The sequence below is a fragment of the Aspergillus pseudoviridinutans genome, assembly GCF_018340605.1.
Source record: "Aspergillus pseudoviridinutans IFM 55266 DNA, scaffold_3, whole genome shotgun sequence".
Lineage (NCBI taxonomy): Eukaryota > Fungi > Ascomycota > Eurotiomycetes > Eurotiales > Aspergillaceae > Aspergillus > Aspergillus pseudoviridinutans.
The window spans coordinates 40630-60147 of NW_025091283.1; the positions used below are offsets into that span (position 1 = coordinate 40630).

A 19518-nucleotide genomic window follows, 5' to 3' on the forward strand; every position below is an offset into this window, starting at 1 on the left:
TTAGTAGCAGCTTGAGTGTTACCTCATTTCCATTCTCTGCTGCCCATGACAGTGGTGTCCTCCCATAATTATCCTTAGAGTCTAGATCAACTCGGTCTTTTGCTAGTAGCAGCTTGACTATTGCGTCATTTCCCTTTGCTGCTGACTTCGTCAGGAGGTTGTTAAGCAACATAGCCTCGTCATGAGACATAACGGTAGGGAGGAGGGGCTCCTTCCTTCGTTCTGCTGTTTCAGCCTTGTGCGATTTGCCAGCGCGTAAATCACGTGCTTAGCCTGTAGTTTTGTAAGAAGATGAGAGGCTGTTACTGACACCGCATAAGGACGCCAGCTATAGCGGACTGTGCTCCTTTGATGCAATCTTGGATTTTGTCCGCTCTCGGCCTTTGGGAATGTGGAGGTTGCCCTGACCACACCAACGGTCTCGCCGTTCCTCCCGCCAGCCTGCACGGCAAGGACCGGCAGGGCAACCTTGCCGGGCTGTGTCTTCAGCTGTGCAAATGGCTTCTGTCTCATGAGCGCGTGTACCTGTACGGGTCGGGGGCGCTGAAAGTCATGAATCCTACGGCTGATAAGACTGGCATGGCTGCCCCGGGAATGGACCTGACCATCTACAGTCCGCTGTGCGGATTCACCTGTCAGCGTGGATACTGTCCTGAAGGGGCATGCAAAATTTGGAGGTCCTGGCGGTGGTGGCTCTGGGTCAGGATCTGGAGATGGTGATGTTTACATTGCACCGTCTATCTGGGATTCGCCTTACTCCAGTTGCTACGACCACCATTACTGTCCTCTTGCAACATGTAAATGTCCCCCCGCTCCTATCTATAAAGAGTCACGGACTGATCCCAGATGTCAGCCGTGATTACCGAGATTCCGGTCTTGGAAATATCGACCTACGCCTGGTAATCTCAATGTTTTCTTTGGCAGTCACGACGTCGAGACTGTTGTTTCCGGCCATCAAAACTCAAACTGAGATAGTAAAATCGTATACAATAGATATGACTTTGTGAACAATATCTACATTTGCTACAGTGATGCCTGGAGCATGTCGACTGTCCGTAGCCTTTACTCGTCCCGTCCTGCCCCACTGAGTATCGAAGGACGTGTGCCTGATTAGGGACCGTTGCAATAGTGTTCACAGGCTGGTGTGACTGTCAATATGGCTTCGTGTATGATGCTTCGAAGGATACGAACCTTTTCTGATAAATTCGATTAAGTGGGACTCATCCAAGCGACCAGGCTCTACAGAATCCCAGAATCCCTTCCAGTAGTAGTCATCGTCAAATTTGTAGCACATGAGGTCAGAGATGGGAAGATCTTTCCAACCAATGGGGTATTGTTCAAGCGTCCGCGAAATACTGATATTCGAATCGATAAAGTGTTTTCGCTCGGTCTCGTTGTATTGCGAATCACCACGCCGCAGCTTCCAATAATGATTAAGGGTGATCAGATCGATGACACCTTTCTCTGGACGCCTGCCTCTCTCAATATTCGTCTGCTCAATAATCTCGTTAATAATCCCGATATTCGATTTGGCATTTTGGACACGGCCAGTGACTTTTCCGAATATGTCTAAGCCATTCAACACGCATGCTGAGAGAAGCTTTAGTGGCTTGCAAGCAGCTCTATGTGAAGCGTAGTGTATGTCTTCCAGGTATTCCTGGATTCTTGGCCCGTCCTTTGGAGATATTGGGAATCTGGTTTCCAGAGACTGCCGTAAGGCAAGCATCTGAAGTTTAATTGCTGAATATGTTAGCTAGAGCAAAGGATTGGGATAGTGACTGTGTATACTTGCAACGGAACTTCTCGCTCGTTCCATATCCGGTGTACCAATGAAAGCATTTGGATCCAACAAGCTTAGAACCACCTTGTACACCTGGAATATTTCTGATTCGAGGCAGCCAAAGCACAAAAGTAGGCGTTCCAGAGCATCAGGGGACGCGTGTGAGGTGAATTTAAGAATGGATAAACGGTGTGAATGAGAAATAACAATCCACCTAGATCCTCTTTTATCATCTTCAGCTGCATTGCTTAAGTTCGTGCTAGCCACTATATGATCCATTACGGTAGCGGGAGAGTCAAAATCCTCAGGACGTAATAGAAACAGATCCAGTGTCGATGGGAATAGCGAGTCTATTCAAGTATTATCGGAGGGCAACAGTTCAGCACATGCCACCAGATTCTCCTTTGACGCCACAGTTCCCCATGGCCATGAACATGAATATGGTTCGATATGTAACCCGCGGTGGTGAGCAAGAAGACAAAACTCATAGCCGTGCTACGGAATGGCGCAGGATATTCAACTTCAGAGCAAAGAAAGACTGCTCTTCTCGGCCTTAAAGCCGTTATACTAATTATCTTCCACCTTATAGCATTACAAAGGTTCCTCTAACCGAAGTCCACAAGAACAAACAGCAACAAGTTCTGGGCMATCCATCATGGCCATACCTTAAAATTTCTATCTTCTGAACGCACAATGCATTGTCAGCAATCAACAGAACAGAACCTATACAATTGGCATACCACTTCTGCCACCGCTACCACCGCCCTCTCATGGCTCAACATAACCGCTTTGACCCGGTCAATTCCGCAGCCCCAAGTCCTAGTTTGTCGCAGCAGACGCTTCCATCAAACCCAACATCTTATGCACATAACGCGTCTTACGGCCTTCCTCACCAATCCTAGCCAGAACGAGAATAATAATGACAATCAGAACCAGACTCCTCATCAGAGTATTGGGATTATCAACGCCTCCTGCAAAATTCCCCTGGCTCTACCTAGCGCATATTTCCGTTTTTGATCTCTTTCCCTCCCTCCGACGGTTGAACTGTCTCTGGACGTCAAGAACTTTCGGTTGGCCTTAACCTCAGAGACACACTGTGTCTGTTAGGCAACCCTCGGTTAGTCGCTCACTGCATGCGCTACCCAAAAGCGCTGCATGCTGATTCGCAAACAGTTTGGGTCATTCTGAAGTTGTAGATAATCACGGCGAGTTTAGGACTGTTACACCACTAATCCTTCCTTTGCTTGCGAGACTTACCTGTTGGCATGTCCTTTACTGTAACGTGTATTAGGTGTGTGTTGCCTTGTTCAACCTTGAACTTCCTCATGACACATGCTACCCCTCCTTTGTCATGCCGTCTGAGTCTACACACAAATTCATACTTAGATGGCCATTGTGAGAGTGAACTGTAATCACTCTATACTAGTATTCCAGCCATTTCTATAATAGATACTGAAGACTTCACCGATGTCGCTCCACTGCTGAAGAAAAGGACTGCATCAGGTATCGGCAAGAATGTCCCCGGGGTGCGGGTCACCCTGCTGCAAGAATGCCTGTTCAACAGTACAGAGCTTTCAATCAAAGCTGGCGTGTATGAATATGTCGGGCTTTAGATTTGGACATTTTGATTAGAAGAGATATTAGGAGGAGAAGATGGGTTATAAAGGATGGGATAGACTAGATGTTGATCCTTCTCGCCCCATAGTTTTACCACGAGACGTGAGGATCTTTGTACGGCTGCCACGGATAAATAATTCAACCGAGACCTTTTACAGACATTAATTTTCGACCAGCAGCCTCAAAACGCCTCTCCCCTCATCTTCTCCCTCGCAAATAATGAGTGAAAGTAACTTGCCAGATTATAAGGCGTTATTTCTCAAGGCTACTAGTCCCCAGCAACACGAAAAGGTGCATGTGCATTGCTGGGGATCTAGAGTGGGACTTCGAACACAAGCACAGAACGATACTGTACACCATGGGGCTTAAGGCCATTAAGGATTTAGATACAACACAGGGAGATCAGGGCCGTGAATAAAGGCCGACCAGGGAAGCATGGGGAAAAGATCAGCCTCCAGCTTGGGCAGAGGCACACACTGTACATCATCAAGTCACCTAAAGCCTTTATGGTTGGAGAGTACAGAATTCAGCACAGTAAATGATTAAGCGGCGGCTAGGTTCAACATGTTCAACCTCACGCATCAGCAATATTGTTCAACTATGACGAACAGTTGAAATCAGTACCACTTTTCCCAGAGAAAAGTCGCAAGCTTTTGAGTTTCCGTAAGACTTGCACTAGGCCTGTTTTAGCATCCAGCCCAGTGATTATTAAAGGATTAGCATGGTCCAACCATGAGGAACCTCGAAAGAACCAGTGAGGTCTACTGCAGGTAACGGTAACGGCGCATTTCTACCGACAGGCCAACTGAGTCTCCAGCCCAATAAAAGCGATGAGTGGTCGATGATGCGCGAAAATAGTTCAACTATTGATCAACAGTCTGTCACCCAGGCAATATCCCAGCCTTGCTGAACACTTGTCGGTGGATTGCTGAGTGATTGGCAGCTGAGCCGTTGATCACTGCTCAAAAATAGGCGATAAATGTTCAACCATTCAGGACTAATTGCAGGTGATCTTGGTTGACTGGTCCTGTGGCTTGCGTCGACCCACTTTGTAATCGCCAGCACGGGACCACACCCCCAACAAATGTTTTAACTAATGAATCCTTTATCCTTCGGATTGATAATTTGAGTAAAGTGTCGATGAGTAATAAGGTGCTGGTTGGATTTCCATTACCATCGTAGAACGGCTTCATCTTCGGAAACACTGCTCAACGACTTCTACAGGCCGTAGGGCAACTAAGAACAATTCCAGAATGCGTGTCGCTCAAGTTGCGCAATCTCTCAATGGGTGAGATGAGCAACTGCGCGGCGAGGCGATATTTAGTGTATTGTTTGGAGCATGCACCATACTTCCATACTTTGCAATTTCTTTTTCCGTATACAGGTGCTTTTCCCTTACCAACGTGGAGTGAAACCAACCTTCCAAGACTAGGACGATAGCTTGTCGTCGTTTGATTCATTTGGTTGCTGATCCATTCAACGACCAGATTCCCAAAATCGGATCCAAATGTTATGCATATGAAAGGCAGCTGCAGCACGCAGTTTGATTGCATTAAAGTAGCTATAATGGCCTCAAACCCCCATTCAGTAATTGCCGTCACGCTACTATAAACTCACTACCTAACCCATCCATTGGGATTTCTGGGGCGTCGATCCAGAGTAAAAGATTTAACCAGGTTTCGAAGGCTGAGCTTGATGGATTAACAACATAGCATCCCGCAGTTCGCGCAAAGTGGTCCCAGTTGATTTCAGCTCTGTTTTGCAGTCCTCTCTGTCTGGCCAAGGAGCAAGAAATCGCCAAGGCCTACCAGAGCGAATAAGGTCCAAGTCACCATCCAAGATCTAGATGAGAGATTCCCCTACTTGGAAATGCGATTCTCCATCAAAATGAGGTCCAGCTGAGAGTACGAGCATTTACCATGTGATCGCGGGGCCTTGTATCACCTTTGGTGCATCTGTTGAGGAGACACTTCAACCGTCAGAGGCAGGGAAAGGATCAAATTCAGAAACATGCGCTATGTGAAGCCAGTGTAATTTTATGGAATATAGTGAATATTTTGATCGAGAAAGCTAATCCAGAAAGCAATCATTGTTAGGCCTCATTACCTCCCATTCAGCCGATCGGCATCCAAAGAGAACCAGCTTCGCCACGCCTCACTGCGAATGGTTCAAAGCATAATTAAGAGAAAAAGAGTAAAAGAACAAACACAAGAACCTCACCCATATTTACATTTCATGTCATCTGGCGCCATCTCCAACAGAATTTCTGAATGTATATATAAGGAAAAAGACATAGTCGAGCATAGAACAAGCAACGAGTATATATACTAAACAAAGAAGAATTAGGAAGTCATCAACAGTACCTGGCATATAAAACCACGGAGTGTCCTGGCAGTCACTTGACGTGGAATAAGCTGCATTGACAACAGAGTCTGGGACTGGGAAAGAAACAGAAACAAAGTTAAAAAACAATCATCAGTGAACTGAAACTCCAAGGCTGCTGGAGGGTCAGCAGTGGTCAAGGACCAATCATTAAGATCATGCATGTGGTCTATTTTAAGACCAACTATCAGGATGGCCACATCAGCTAGAATAAGGAGCCTGCTGTGATGGATCACAGGGATGACTTAAAGATCCTGTGTGGAAAGAAGGCCTCTTATGCTCATGCCACCCATTCTTGAAGATCTGTCTTAAGGCAGGTTCGGCAGGCTGTAAGCCATGTGAGGCATTTCCTAGGGATAAGATGTCGGGGGACATGGGAAGCTAATATGACATAGTAGTCTGAGACATGGCGTGACTGGGTGCAGTACCATACTCCATTGGGTTAATGAGATTATATCAGAATGAAGGTGTCCAAGGGTTGAAGCTGGCCGACTGCTGCATGGGCAGGGGTGCTTTACAGTGGTAGGAAATCTACTCCGGGGCGGAGAACGTGATGGGCGCCTGTGTCAAATAATTAAAAGCAGCATGTGTCTCATTGGGGCTGATAAATACTGTTATTATAGATGTTCTGGGCATCTGCTGCGATGCATAATCTTTAGTATACTTAGAGGTCATAGGAAAGAAAGTTCAATCATCCCTGGGTGTCTTACCAAAGCTCAATGACTCTGGCAAAGGAAATAACTGGTTTCTGTCATCTCCCATATTCATTAGACGACTTGGTGCCGCCATGCCTGTGTGTTTAACTGGGCTCAACATCAGGCTTGTTAAGTTCATCTTAGAGTAGAGAATAGGAAGTGCCTCATCTGCATTAGTGTCTTCTTGCTCATGCTTCTAGTCTAGATCCACCTTGGAGTTGCCCTCCTTCTCTTTCTGATTTAACTCTTGGTTAATAACATATACAATTATTTTGGCATCTGAGGCTCGTTAACAGCTGTCAAAATGAATTTTATGGAAAGAAGATGCCGCTTACCAACTTCTCCTCTTTCATAGTGTTCTTCAATCCTTCTTATGCTGAAGACCTCATCCAAGATTTGGAGTCTGTGGGGGTCTCTGAGCTGCCACTTATATTTATAGACAATTTCCTGCAATTGATCTGTGGTAATACTGAATCTTCCAAGCTTATAGATGATATGAATTAACAGAGACAGGCGTTCTAAACCTGTCAGCAAAATTACTTGACACTAGAGATTTTCTGGAGGGGTATATATATAATCCTTTCAAAGATGGTCAGGCTCTTTGTGAACCACATCGGCGGGCCACCATTCAGGCTTTGTCTTCTCTGGGTTGCCCTTCATACCAGGAGGGGCTCCAGCGGGGGGTTTACCTCCATTATAGGGGTGCTTGACCTGCTTTCCTGGCTTGATGAACTTAATGAACACCTTTACAAGCTAATGACAGTTGAGCTGCTGGAAGTACTTTAAGGACCTCTCATAGTAGTCAAGGACTTTAGGAGTATCACTAATCTCAAGCCCAACCATGTCCACTGAGCCACAAGAGGGCGTTTCCTCACCAGGGGCTGAGAACTGGATGGATGGCGGCACACTGTACATAGAGTGGGCTGGGGAATTTCTGCCCTGCTTAGTTTAATGGTAGGGTAAGTGACCAAGCAGTTACTAAGGATCATAGCTATATGGTGTAGCACTGGCAGCTGACAACCCTGTTCAAATGAGATCAGCAAGAATATAGTACTTATGTGCGGAGTGTTTACATACTTTGAACCTTGGGGTGTTGATATCTGACCTTGGCACCAAGGAGCTTCAAAAACCTTTCACAGACTTCGGTTGTGAAAACAGTCCCATTATGCTTCTGGATAGATGGAGATTTGATTACCTTAAGTCTGCCCATGTTGTCAAGATAGATCATGGCGTAGTAGGCATAAGGGATGTTGATTGATGAACACACAGATTTACCCATAGGCTATGTAGGAGATGAGTCAGCTCCATATGTCTTTCTAATGCCAATATCACTTACCAGGACATTATCCCAGCTGTTAACATCATCCTGCATACATGACACAGGCCTTTTACTGGAGCCAACCCCAGGAACAGGTGCACTGAACACCATTGTATGATTTAAGAGGTTAATGTTGACAAAGGTACGGCAGGTTTTGTTAAGCAGATGTATCATTTGGACAATCTCAAGTTGGATGTTTCTCAGGCAGTACAGGTACTGAGTTGCTGAGAGGTAGATAGTGCTCAATACATGAAAATGTTATTAAGGTAGGGGCGAGCTTACAGCTGCAATGGCAGCAATATATATTGTCTTAAAGGTCTTTTTCTTTACTTCCAACAGCAAACCAGGTGATCTGGGATGGTGATGAGGCTGCAGAGATCCAGGTCTGGTGAAGTCACGGCAGACAAATGCTGCTGATTAGCTTTGTTTGATACTTGGAAAGGTGCAGCGTGCCAGAAGCCTTAAAGGGGATATAAGATACAGTAATAAGAAAGGCCCAAAATTCAGATAAGAACGTCAAGACAGAAGTGAAACCCAGCACAGCGGTTCGAGTCCATGGCCCCGCCATCCGCTGTAGTTTGCTTCTGGAGGTAGATGAGCCATTTCAAGGCAGACCAACGCCCATCAAACAGATTTAAGAGAGGGTAGTATGCGTGATAAGTGATGACATGCTACTCACAGGATCCACCTAGACAAGAACAGAGATCAGACACCCAACAAGGTTCAAGATCAACTTAGGAAGTGGGAGATGCTGCAAGAAGGATGCTGGCAACCAATTTCAGCACACAGACGGGCAGGTACAACAAGCTGCAACAGAGCTGGAATCGGATCAAGACTACTTGGTCCTTTTCTTTGTTTCTGCTCCGGGGATATGTATGGTAAATGAGGATGGTGAAACAAAGTCAAGTCAAGAGGAGACAATCAGTGACTGACAGGTGAGAAGTTACCCATAGCTCAAGGGAACACTCAAAATCCTGAAGGAGAGAGGAAGTGCGTGAGAAGAAGAAGGATTAGAGCTTTCAGATGGGGAAATGGTAGTTTTTCAGTATTAGTGATGAGAGATCGGAATGCCTGTGCCTCTGGGGTATTGAATAATAATTAAATATAGAAGTAGAAGCGCCATCTAGGACTTTTTTATTTTTTGTTTACTATTTCCTTATATTTTTTTTTTATCCGGAGTCTGGATATAGTTAGTTATGCTAAATCTAGCATGCAACCTTTTGTTTACTTCAGGTGTCTTTAGCCCATATTTATTCTTTTACAATTCTCTTTAAAGTCATACAGTGAGCTCCAAACAGACAGGTTAATGAGTCTGACTGGTTGCAGTGCTTCCGGCATTGTCGCCTAGCTACACAATATTTGGCTAATCCTGGATCTTGTCGATTGGCAGCAATGGCCCTTCTAGTTTGCTACAGCCTATCTGGGGAGCCCTGTCCAGCGTGCGTAGTGGATGGTACCACATAACTTGGTCGGCTTAGATTAGTGGACAAGGATGGCTGAAGCTTTTAGGACAGGTTGGAGGCAAAGAGTGTTCTGGACTACCACTGCCTATGATTTCGTGGCAAACGGAATAGATACACGCATGACAAGCTGCAAACAGGGAAGTCATGCAGGGGCTCCGTGGGGTACGATATCTCTCTCTGCCCTGCTAGCGTGAATCAAGTACAATACATGGGTTCTCTATCCTACTTCCTGCATCTAATGCAACATAGATTGCATGCCATGGATTATATGATTGCATGAACTCGAATTCCTGCAGCCCTAGCTAAGGATAGAGTATCTTTCCTCCCCAGTAACAGTAGTGGGAGGAAGTACCTGAAAGTAGCAACTGTCCTCTCTCTCAGCCATAACAAAGTACCAAACGAGACCGTTAAGGTTGAGCACTGTTCTAGTGGTAACTAGTCCTAGTATAGAGGCCTGTGTATATGATCAACATCCATAATCTCACTCTTGCATGTACAAGCACTCAGGGCAAGACTCATGGTGACAAAATACAGCAGACTAGGCCTGCTGGTACTTCTGTCCTGCAGCTACAGCAGGGCCGCCTAAGGCGCAAACCGGGTGACTTCTTGTCCCAATCATGTTTCGGTGCTTCTCCAGCTTTCCTGTAAATTAATGGCGGCCTCTCAACAGCAGGGTCTTTGTCTTGGTTCTTGTTGTAACCCATCAGCTAGTGGACGCCAATGAGGATTGCTACCCCTTACACTCTTGTGTTCTTCTTTGTCCTTGGTATGAGTCCTTGCCTCCGACAACATATTGCCGAGATTTGATTCTATGGCTATGGCTTTCATGGTTTGTTGAGCTCCCTCGCTATTTTCAAGAAATTATCTCGACTGCAATGTCGTGGAGTAATGGCTGGATTAACAATCTCAAGCTTCCGATTCCAGACAGAGTCCTCGGTAAGGCCAACATTTCCTGACAAGCCTATAACTAACGACATCCTAGAATCAATGAATGGCCACAGAGAGCAAGCCATCAGCAACATAATTCTCCTGGTCCATAACCGCCACGAGGCCCTTCTCAGTGGCAGCCGAGGATGTGGGTTTGAGTGCAGTTCAATTATGTATATGGTGCTCCCCAAAAGCAGATGCAATCAAACAGCCTGCTTTCGCCCAGTCCTGTGGCTCCTTTCCTGGATTTGAGCAGACAACTCGTGCAGAAATTATTGTCATCCAAGTCACCGCAATGGTATGACCAGCCCTTCATATATTCATACTATAGTCCCACGTACCTCCACAACTGCTTCTACTCCTTGTCTGAACCCCTATTCGGCACGTTGAGTCATGATATTGAAGGTCTTAATCTGCAAAGCCTTATGTCAGGACATGGAATTGCTTAGAGCCTGCATGTCGCAGGAGCTTATTCGTATGACCAAATGAGCTCGTGTCTTTGTCAGTCGGTCCCGAGCTGGCGCGGAAAAATGCTGATAGAAGGGGCACGGGGAGGTAAGGCAGACATCCGTTAGACCGGCTCTAGGAAATTAATAGTATTTCGTGTTTCGAGGGAGTCCCTTCTTTTGGTCGTCTCGCTAGATGTCGGAAAGGTAGTATCTGCTGACTGAGGAGAAATAAGCTAGACAAACCAAAGCTTGCCCGAAGCTGGCAACAAGGTCATCTTCATATTGGCAATCGTCAACTAGAAGCTCCAACGTGACCTAAGACAATCGGTGCCCACCTGATATAGACCGTTCCACTGGAATCCCCATCTCTGCATTCAGGGTTCCTTCCTGCCCAATGCCCAAGAATTGGCAGTCCTCCCGCAGCAAAATGCAGCGTTCGCATTTCCCCTGAGCGTTATCGAGGACACATATCTGTCTGAGCCTTCGGCAAAGCACTTGAAACTGTGGCATAAGGAAGTGGACCAAGAAGAACGGCTGAGATTGGCAAAGCAGAGTACTAACCGCATGCAACAAGCGCGTGCTTGCCTTGGCTATGTTCCATATGGATGGAAGGCCTCATAGCTCGTTGCGGCGAAGTGGTGGTCGATGCCCGCCACTGTGCATTTGCTGGCTTCGCTCTTAAGGTAGTGTGGAGGACGGAGGATGAATTGATTAGATGTCTGGCCAAACAGAGACGGACTCAATGTACGAAGAGATCAAGTAGTTGCTAACCTTGCGACTCCTCACATGAAATCAGACGAACGGCTTGGGAATACATGCGTTAGTATTGCTGAGAAGCGCACTGCTTCGGGTCTTATTCAACATAAGAAACCGAATCATATGTACTTAAGTCTCAGCCTACATATGTTACCTTGGTTTGTAAGTCCCACAACTCTTTTCGTCCTTTAGTAATCGAGGTATCCTGCAGTTGCCTAGATGACAAGTACATCCTGCCGTATATTCCGGGATGCAAGAGGTGGTCGAGTCTTGTGCGCAGGGGCCCATGGTCGGTTAATTTGCTCTTGTACCGACAGTCGTGCGCACTCTTGAACAGGTAGACGTAGAAATCGAAGTTGCCTCTCAGCAAATCAAAAGCCTGGATTAACCACAGGTGTTGGTTGTCGGAAGATCACGTGCTTCCAGCCACTCATCAGTTTTTGAACATTGCCGACGCTAGGGTACTGCGTGGTACTTTTGGTCACTACGACAGTCAAAGATTCCTGAAACGGCCATTTTCTGTTAATACCCCTCTTAAACCAGGGGAAGTTAGAAGTCCTGGCAAAATGATCTTGAAACCTACGTTGAGATTGAGCCATTGCATGTGATCGTATTACCCATGTTGGCCCCCCTTTCATTTTGGGCGCAACTTTCTCAATAACTTCTCAATAACTTCTCAATAACTTCTCAATAACTTCTCAATAACTTCTCAATAACTTCTCAATAACTTCTCAATAACTTTTTAGTAATTTATGACAACTTTCTCGTCAACTTCTCAGTAATTACCCACCGCTGCTTTTAGAGATGGCGCACCTAGGTCAAAATGAGCACACCATCGCAAAGCGCTCAAACCTAGACGATGCATTCGCAAGGCTGCACAAAGTCTCTGGAGAGGTGAAGATCCTCCGTCGATTTGCCGGAAAACGGCAACCGGGACTCGTCTCTAACGCGGTTCGCATCATGAGCACTGAACAGCCCGAGGGACCATTCCAAGATTACCAGAAATTCCTGCATGACATACTCAAGGGAGAATCTGGACGCAGCATGGTCACATTGTGCTCTGGCAGCCTAGGGAAATCTCGAGTTGTTGGTCTGGGCCCAGGGGGCAGGACAGCTTTGGTGAAGTACATCACCGATAACAGAAGTCGTTTGGATTGCGAAACGCTATCATCTTTGGCTTCTCTGTACAAGGTTCCAAGCGCCGCAGAGTTGTCGCTTGAAGATACTCAAATATCCGATAACAACATCACTGAAGGTTCATTTCAATCCTGTCTAGTGCTTAGGCGACGTTAACGTATTCAGGCGACCGATTTCAGGTTGACGAAAGCCAGCCAAGACGAACGTCCGTATCCTTTGGTTCGCGAGCCGATTCAACATCTCACAACCCAAACAAGGATTCTTCCTTCATCGCGGAAACCCATCTTCACGACCAAAGTATGACTTCTCTGCTCTATCGTACGTTGCTACTAACGAAGTGTAGACCGCAAGAATTCTAAAGGTCCTACCACTGTACCCCTCAACCTCGCGGCGATTGAAGTTCTACAAGACGTTGTCAAAGAAGGGCATGGTGACCGACTACAGATCGTTTTCCCTGACCCGTTTGTCCAGCAGCCGTTCATGCGCATTCCACTAGAGATAGCGAGTAAGATTATGCAAAAGTATACGGTACAAACAGCTTAACCGGTTTTCATGGTCACTTCGGCTGCTTGATAAACTTCACCTGTGAGCCTTCCATACACCAGCAGTAGAATCCCGGGTCAAGAAACACCATTATGACGTCTTTCATCGATTTCAAGTCGTAGGTCTTTATACAGTCATTTCCCTTCAAGATGCTGACAGTTGCATCCCTTTCGTCGCTCCCGTTGATGATAACAGCCGTTATGTGGTCATATGGTCCCCATACCCGGAATGGATCGGGCGTCATCCAATCTCTATTTTCCGGGCCTGCCCCTTCTATCTCCGCATCGATGTATTTGGTCTGGCAGAGGTTAGTCTTCATGACTTTGCCAGTGACCTCGACGTGTACCTCATTCTTATACGTCTCCAAGAGCTGTCCATCGTTTTCTGCAATGCGCGTAACGCTTTGTGTACGTAATCTATCCATAGTGCGTTCAAGGCACGAAATTGGCGCGGATCGATATAATAAAGAGCCGGAGAATACGACAATTGACTGTTTGACACCACCGGGCAGTGAAGGTTCCCGACCCCAGCACTCCGATGAAAGCTCTGGGCGAAAGGCTCAGCTGAAGAGGCGAAATCGCCTAAGGAAAGGTAAGAAGATTCCAGCAACGTAGTAGATAAGATTTGTGCCAGTGGCTGAGACATTTAGGGAAGCATAAACACATTGCACGAAAATGTCGCTTCAAGAGCGATGTGGCCTTCCAATACTAAGGAGGGGCATAAGTGGGGAAGGTCGTGAGAGACATTTGACTAATCAGTGTGTGAGAGTTGGGCCTCACTACAGCGAACCTAGTAAATTGACGACTGCGACTGGTACAAAGGCTAAGACGTTTTGGGTAGCAATACCTACATCTGAGCGTCACGTGTCACCCTGACAAAACTTCTGTCAGCACACTCCAGTTTTTACTGAACCTGGCATTCCCGGCCGATGCAGAAGATATGGTTGTCTCCGTAATGATGTTCATGTTCAACAGTGACTTGTCAAAGCTGCAGCTACTTCAAAGGGAGCCGCATACAATCATTCTAACGGTGTCTTATCTATCCTGGAAGGATCCCGTCGATCAGCCGCAAGTCTTGTTAATGCCTGGGCTCCATTCCAAGGAATGGTAGATAGGGTGAAGTTGCGAACAAACAGAGTGACACAGACCTTGGCCTTTTACCAAACATAACTGCCAAGTCCTATTGACAATGTTTCATCTCTTAGGTCGAGGATATCTCCGCGAACGCTCAATGCGGCCATTAGATCTTTCCTCCCTTCCTATCACTCCCGTTGCCATCCATTGTTGAAACACTGCCAGAAAGTGCAAGCTTGAAAAGAGCTACCAGACCGCCCCGAGATCTCCAACACGACTTCCCCAAACTCGAGAGTGACAAATAAAACGTCTTTTCTGACAAATTCTCCATCGCTCGATCTTAGGGGCCTGCAACCCGACTTATAGAGCGGATTTATCGATAGAAAATCTCATTCATCCCTGTATGCCGTCACGATGGAAACGGCCTTTGGGCAGATTCCCTACTGGAACTGTGACTGCCAGAAGAAAGTCTATATTTTTGGAAGAGCCATAACCCTACATGTATCATTTAAATCCTTGTGGGTGTGCTGGCGAGAGATTGGTTCCAAAGCGATTCCCTTCACCGTGCTCCATGCATCATAAGATTGTGGAGTAAATTGGATATCTTATTATAACGATACTAAATCAAGGAAAGCAAAAATATAAAAAAAACAAAATTATAAAAATAAAAATTAAAATTAAAATTAAAAATTGCTTGATTGATTTTGGCAATGGGAAATCGATGATTCATTTGTTCAAGATCCGCCACCTCCACCGAATAGTCGCTCACTTTTAACGAATTATCCATTGACCGGACCAAAATCGACATAGAGGATTTCAGGTGCCCTGATTAAATCACAAACGCAGGAGTCGACCTCGGGACGGTCTGGGAGATCTATGTCAAATCTGTTCAGATAGAATATGTCTCGGGTCTCTCTCGGGACACCTCTTAGTGAACAGGCAGATTGTTTCGACCATGAGCTGCTACATGATAGAGTCACTCGATAATAGTTGTCCCATTAATGCAACAATTCCCAAATTAAACTTTCAGTTCATATCTAGCAAACGTTCATATAGGGTAACATGGAGAAGTAACGGCAGAGAATACACTAGGGGAGGTGGCTTGAATGAGGAGGGTCATCTTCCTTGAGTAGGAAATCACGAATCTTCTCAAAGGCTTCCTTGTCACCTTCGATTTTATTTTCATTCTTGCCGTCTGCCCACGGCACTGTATACCCACCGCCGAAATCAATCAAATAAGCGTCATTATTTGTGTCGATAAGGACGTTGTCCGGCTTGGCATCTCCCCATAAAATATTGTGCGCATGAAGACTGTTAAGTGAATGAGATATTTGGTCGAGCCATTTTTGTCGGAAGGAGGAATATGCGGGATCTTTTCCGACGCAGAGTAAGGTTCCGACCTTAGAGTCAATGTACGACAAAAGTAACCCGATGACACGACCGTTATCCTCAACCACGCCATCTAGCTTCGATGTGCGAACTGAGGAATCAAGTCCGGCGGATCGAATTTTCGTATAGGCATTGAATTCTCGGAGAGTGCTATTCACATCACCCGGAAAGACAAGCTTGAAGAATTGAACGTGCCCGCTGACAAATACCTTGTGGGGTATCGCGGGGAGCCCACGGGAATCTTCATCGATTGGCAACCGTACCTCATCTGGGCGATAGATCGGAAATGCTGAATATATGGCCCGCTCCGAAGGTGCGAAAGAAGCACCAATGGAACGTCCTTCGAGGGGGTCGAGCTTCGATGGAGACAATTTTCCTTCCACTATGACCAACGTATAACGTAATGTTTCAGCAGACAGCCAATCTTTCAGGGTGTACTTCCGAGTACGGTCGAGAGGGAAGACTGTCTGAAAGACAGGGAGGAAAGGCGTTAGCGCCCATTCATGCAGATCTTCGAGAGGATCACCAGATTCCTCTTCCTCTTCGTCAGCTTTGAAATTTTCCGGGTCAACACGCTCGATATGGCGGAGATACTCGCTCAGCAACGTCGGCGAATCCTCAAAGTTGGATGCAGAAAGCTCAATCTGATAATGTTTGTCCGAGACATAAACATTCAACTGGGTGTCCGTACTTGTTCCGCTGAACCAAAACGGACCGATGTCGTAAAGTGCTGTTGAAACCATTGCGCGAGTGCTTGATGGGGATAGGTCAGTATATTGAATGATAGTGTCAGGTTCTCGAACAAGCGGGAGAAAGGGAGGTTTATATACCAGTGTACGCCTGGGGCGATGCTGAGGCAAGTCGCAGAAAGACAAACATGGCTTTTGATCGAGGGTTGGGGCGGTCAGGCAATGGGCGGCTGTCGTTGGTCAGCGAAGTCATGGGTAAGTACAAGCACTGCCAGACGGGAACACTTGTGCACCAAGCGTCATAACTGCTTGTCTCATCCTATCATTTTCAAGGCCATTCTAGTGGTCACCAGCACGACTGCGACAGCCAGAACGGCTTGTTGGGGGAGTGGAGGTCTTGCACCTGCGTGCGGAAGCCATGTCTTCGCAAGTACCTTCCTCACCAATCCTGAGGACCCTCTACGATACTGTAAGATATTTATCCAGTGGTAATTTCCCTCATCATCCCTGCTGACGGAGCTCGTAGTCTCCTTTTTGGGGCTTGGTGCATCCTCAACTTCTTTTGACCGATAGGAGAAGTTATATCCAATTGTCGAGAACGACTAGACCAGCAGAACAATGATTGCGCACCAACTCGAATACCACTATGTAGGCACATCGTATTGTGGGGATGAGCCACCCGCTCCAGTTCCGCTTTCGACCTTAGTTCTTGGCTTCCGTGTAATGTGGAGTAGACTGGCCGCAGGTCCAGTCTGTCTCATCTACAAACGTGGATGTTCCAATCAGCACATATTCGAAAGACGGCATCGATGAAATTCCGAAGTACGGGACCAGCACAAGAAACGTTACACGAGACTCTTTTTGCTAAGCTGACAACGTAACCCTGTAGTATTTATGAGAAAATTTACTCAGAAGATATTGAGAAGATATTGAGAAGATATTGAGAAGATATTGAGAAGATATTGAGAAGATATTGAGAAGATATTGAGAAGATATTGAGAAGNAGAAGATATTGAGAAGATATTGAGAAGATATTGAGAAGATATTGAGAAGATATTGAGAAGATATTGAGAAGATATTGAGAAGATATTGAGAAGTTATTGAGAAGATATTGAGAAGATATTGAGAAGGTATTGAGAAGATATTGAGAAGTTATTGAGAAGTGATTGAGAAGTTATTGAGGAGAACATCTGACTGGTCCAGGCGGACTCTTGGCAGAGATTAAGCCGACCAATTACACCATTGGAGATCCGGATTGCGATTTACCTCTGTACTCGTCTAAAGCAGTGGACAGATCTAGACGCTGCAGTTTGCTGGCTCTCCATTTAGAAACAGTAACTAACCAGCTACTACGCTTTATCAAACGTCGTCCTGCTCTGGCTGGCTGCATGTCTAGTAGCTTTGTCAAGGTGTTGGATCAAACTGATGAGTACGCAGTGGCTTTGACCTTGCAAACATCGCGTCACTGGTGAGCGTTGAGCAGAGCTTCACAACAAGCTGATGACACTCTTTGTACCTTCCAACGACATAACCTCGAACGCTAAGTCGTTATTGCAGGAATCTTCTCCGGAACGGAACGTGCTAGGACCATTGCGAGTCAACCTAGCTCATGTAACGGCACACGGCTGGTAACCATGTAATTCGACCACACGTTGCGTTCAGGAAAAATGGTTAAAATGGATATATCGTTGTCGTTGGTACTATGCTATCCTCCATCCACTCCCCGAGGCCAATAATGTCACAACGTCCCTTGGCGAAGCATGCTCGCAATTGTTTAATCAATTGACGGGTCTACACCACACGCTTTTCTGCGGAAGTTCCCATAGAGGCAATCTATATAATCGCCGGGGCATGTGGTGAAAATGATTTTACTCACGGGCGAGCAGGGACCCCAATTATAAAGCGGGAGGATTAGCCTTTGGAGACTACGAGAGCTCAGCAGAATTCTCTATTGACCCAACTCCCTCAGTTACATCTCATTTCAGGATATCATCCATTCTTCTTCTCCAACAGGCCTTTCAACAATGTGTGGCCGTCAGTATAGGAAGTACCGATGCGGCTGCCGTGTTTTGATGCCAGGCATCACTTATTGCCACGAAGCCGGGCGAAACCCGAGGACTGGAAGGCAAACAATGTGTGGGAAGGAGAGAACCGTCACAGATGTGGCTGACCATGGCCTGTGCAACAAAACAGAATGTTATGTCCGTGACCTGGCATCCAGTGGTTGGAAGTGCTGTCTATACCGGCACGTGAACGGCCCAGGCAATGACATCTGCGAGGGCACTGTTCTTGCTCACGGTCAGCGTGGGCAAACTCCATGCGCTCATCGTGTCTGCTCAGGTTGCAAGTACGCCTAAGAGGTTCGTGCCACATCTACTCGCTACGAGATACTCTCTTAACGTTTTATGAAAGGTCAACGTCGTCTAATTCTGCCTATCCGTCTACTCAACTTAGACCGGTATAGTCTCAGTGGTGTGCGCCAGGATCAAATGGAGGTTGAGGTCGTGATTCGTTTGGAGTAGATATGGTCAGGTTTAAGGCTCCCACTGTTGGCAGGAAACGCTTTGGCTGGACCACGCATAGCACAGTACTTGTATGCAGTGTGTACATTCTCTTTAAACGTATCCTCCGTCAATGGAGATATCACTTCGCGTTTGGATACAAGTGGATGATCCTATATCAAAGAATATAATTCAGGATGGGTACAGCTCAGTCCTACTATGCTAAGGGTTAGGACATGGACAGAAAACGGCGCTTTCAAAGAGTTTAATTCCATCATATCTCGCAAGCCCATACCCAATCACGATGATATCTGGCTGATTACGATGGTTAAGTTAGCATGGACTGACCAGCGGTAGGAGTATTTTATCACTCAGGAGCGGTCGCACCAATCTCGGTGACTATGGATCTAGCATTGGCTTACTCGCATATGAAGCTGACCCTAAGTACGCTTTCATCCATCGCCAGCGGCTCAGGCTACTGTACGGAATGGTTGCCTGGCAGTGTGCTGAGGACTGGCGATCACTATCTATGCGCATTTTCTAAAGCGAAGATGGGTGGGTAGGATATGGCGGGACAGACATGAAGTAGCTTAGACAGATCTACTTGCACACCGTAGACCACACCCCCAGGTTTCACCTCTTGGGACGTCTGAACTCTACCCTTATCCCTTGGTATTCAGCGGTAGCACGAGAAGATTCGTTTCTAACATTGAGAAGGGTCGGAAAATCGAGGCGGTTGAACACTGTCGATCGCCAGTTGGATGTTCGCCGCCGCAGTCAAGGCATGTGGCTCGGACTC

The 19518-nt window shown here is 46.4% G+C and overlaps 5 protein-coding genes across 5 annotated transcripts; 2 read left to right on the top strand and 3 right to left on the bottom strand.

Annotated features, from left to right (window-relative positions):
• Positions 1 to 181: 181 nt before the first annotated feature.
• On the top strand, positions 182 to 720 carry Asppvi_003781 (uncharacterized protein; the record flags this gene model as incomplete). The annotated part of the gene is made up of 2 exons (XM_043299738.1): positions 182 to 255; positions 321 to 720. The coding sequence occupies 2 exons, from the start codon at positions 182 to 184 to the stop codon at positions 718 to 720; spliced, it is 474 nt and encodes a 157-aa protein (XP_043155673.1).
• A 412-nt stretch (positions 721 to 1132) lies between these two features.
• On the bottom strand, positions 1133 to 2059 carry Asppvi_003782 (uncharacterized protein; the record flags this gene model as incomplete). Its single annotated transcript, XM_043299739.1, has 2 exons — positions 1133 to 1740; positions 1789 to 2059. 2 exons carry the CDS (start codon positions 2057 to 2059, stop codon positions 1133 to 1135), a joined length of 879 nt encoding a protein of 292 aa, XP_043155674.1.
• A 5393-nt stretch (positions 2060 to 7452) lies between these two features.
• On the bottom strand, positions 7453 to 7903 carry Asppvi_003783 (uncharacterized protein; the record flags this gene model as incomplete). The annotated part of the gene is made up of 3 exons (XM_043299740.1): positions 7453 to 7496; positions 7552 to 7756; positions 7811 to 7903. 3 exons carry the CDS (start codon positions 7901 to 7903, stop codon positions 7453 to 7455), a joined length of 342 nt encoding a protein of 113 aa, XP_043155675.1.
• A 4288-nt stretch (positions 7904 to 12191) lies between these two features.
• Asppvi_003784 (uncharacterized protein) lies at positions 12192 to 13067 on the top strand (the record flags this gene model as incomplete). Its single annotated transcript, XM_043299741.1, has 3 exons — positions 12192 to 12642; positions 12690 to 12821; positions 12868 to 13067. The coding sequence occupies 3 exons, from the start codon at positions 12192 to 12194 to the stop codon at positions 13065 to 13067; spliced, it is 783 nt and encodes a 260-aa protein (XP_043155676.1).
• Positions 13068 to 15228: 2161 nt separating this feature from the next.
• On the bottom strand, positions 15229 to 16471 carry Asppvi_003785 (uncharacterized protein; the record flags this gene model as incomplete). Its single annotated transcript, XM_043299742.1, has 2 exons — positions 15229 to 16259; positions 16360 to 16471. The coding sequence occupies 2 exons, from the start codon at positions 16469 to 16471 to the stop codon at positions 15229 to 15231; spliced, it is 1143 nt and encodes a 380-aa protein (XP_043155677.1).
• Positions 16472 to 19518: the final 3047 nt, after the last annotated feature.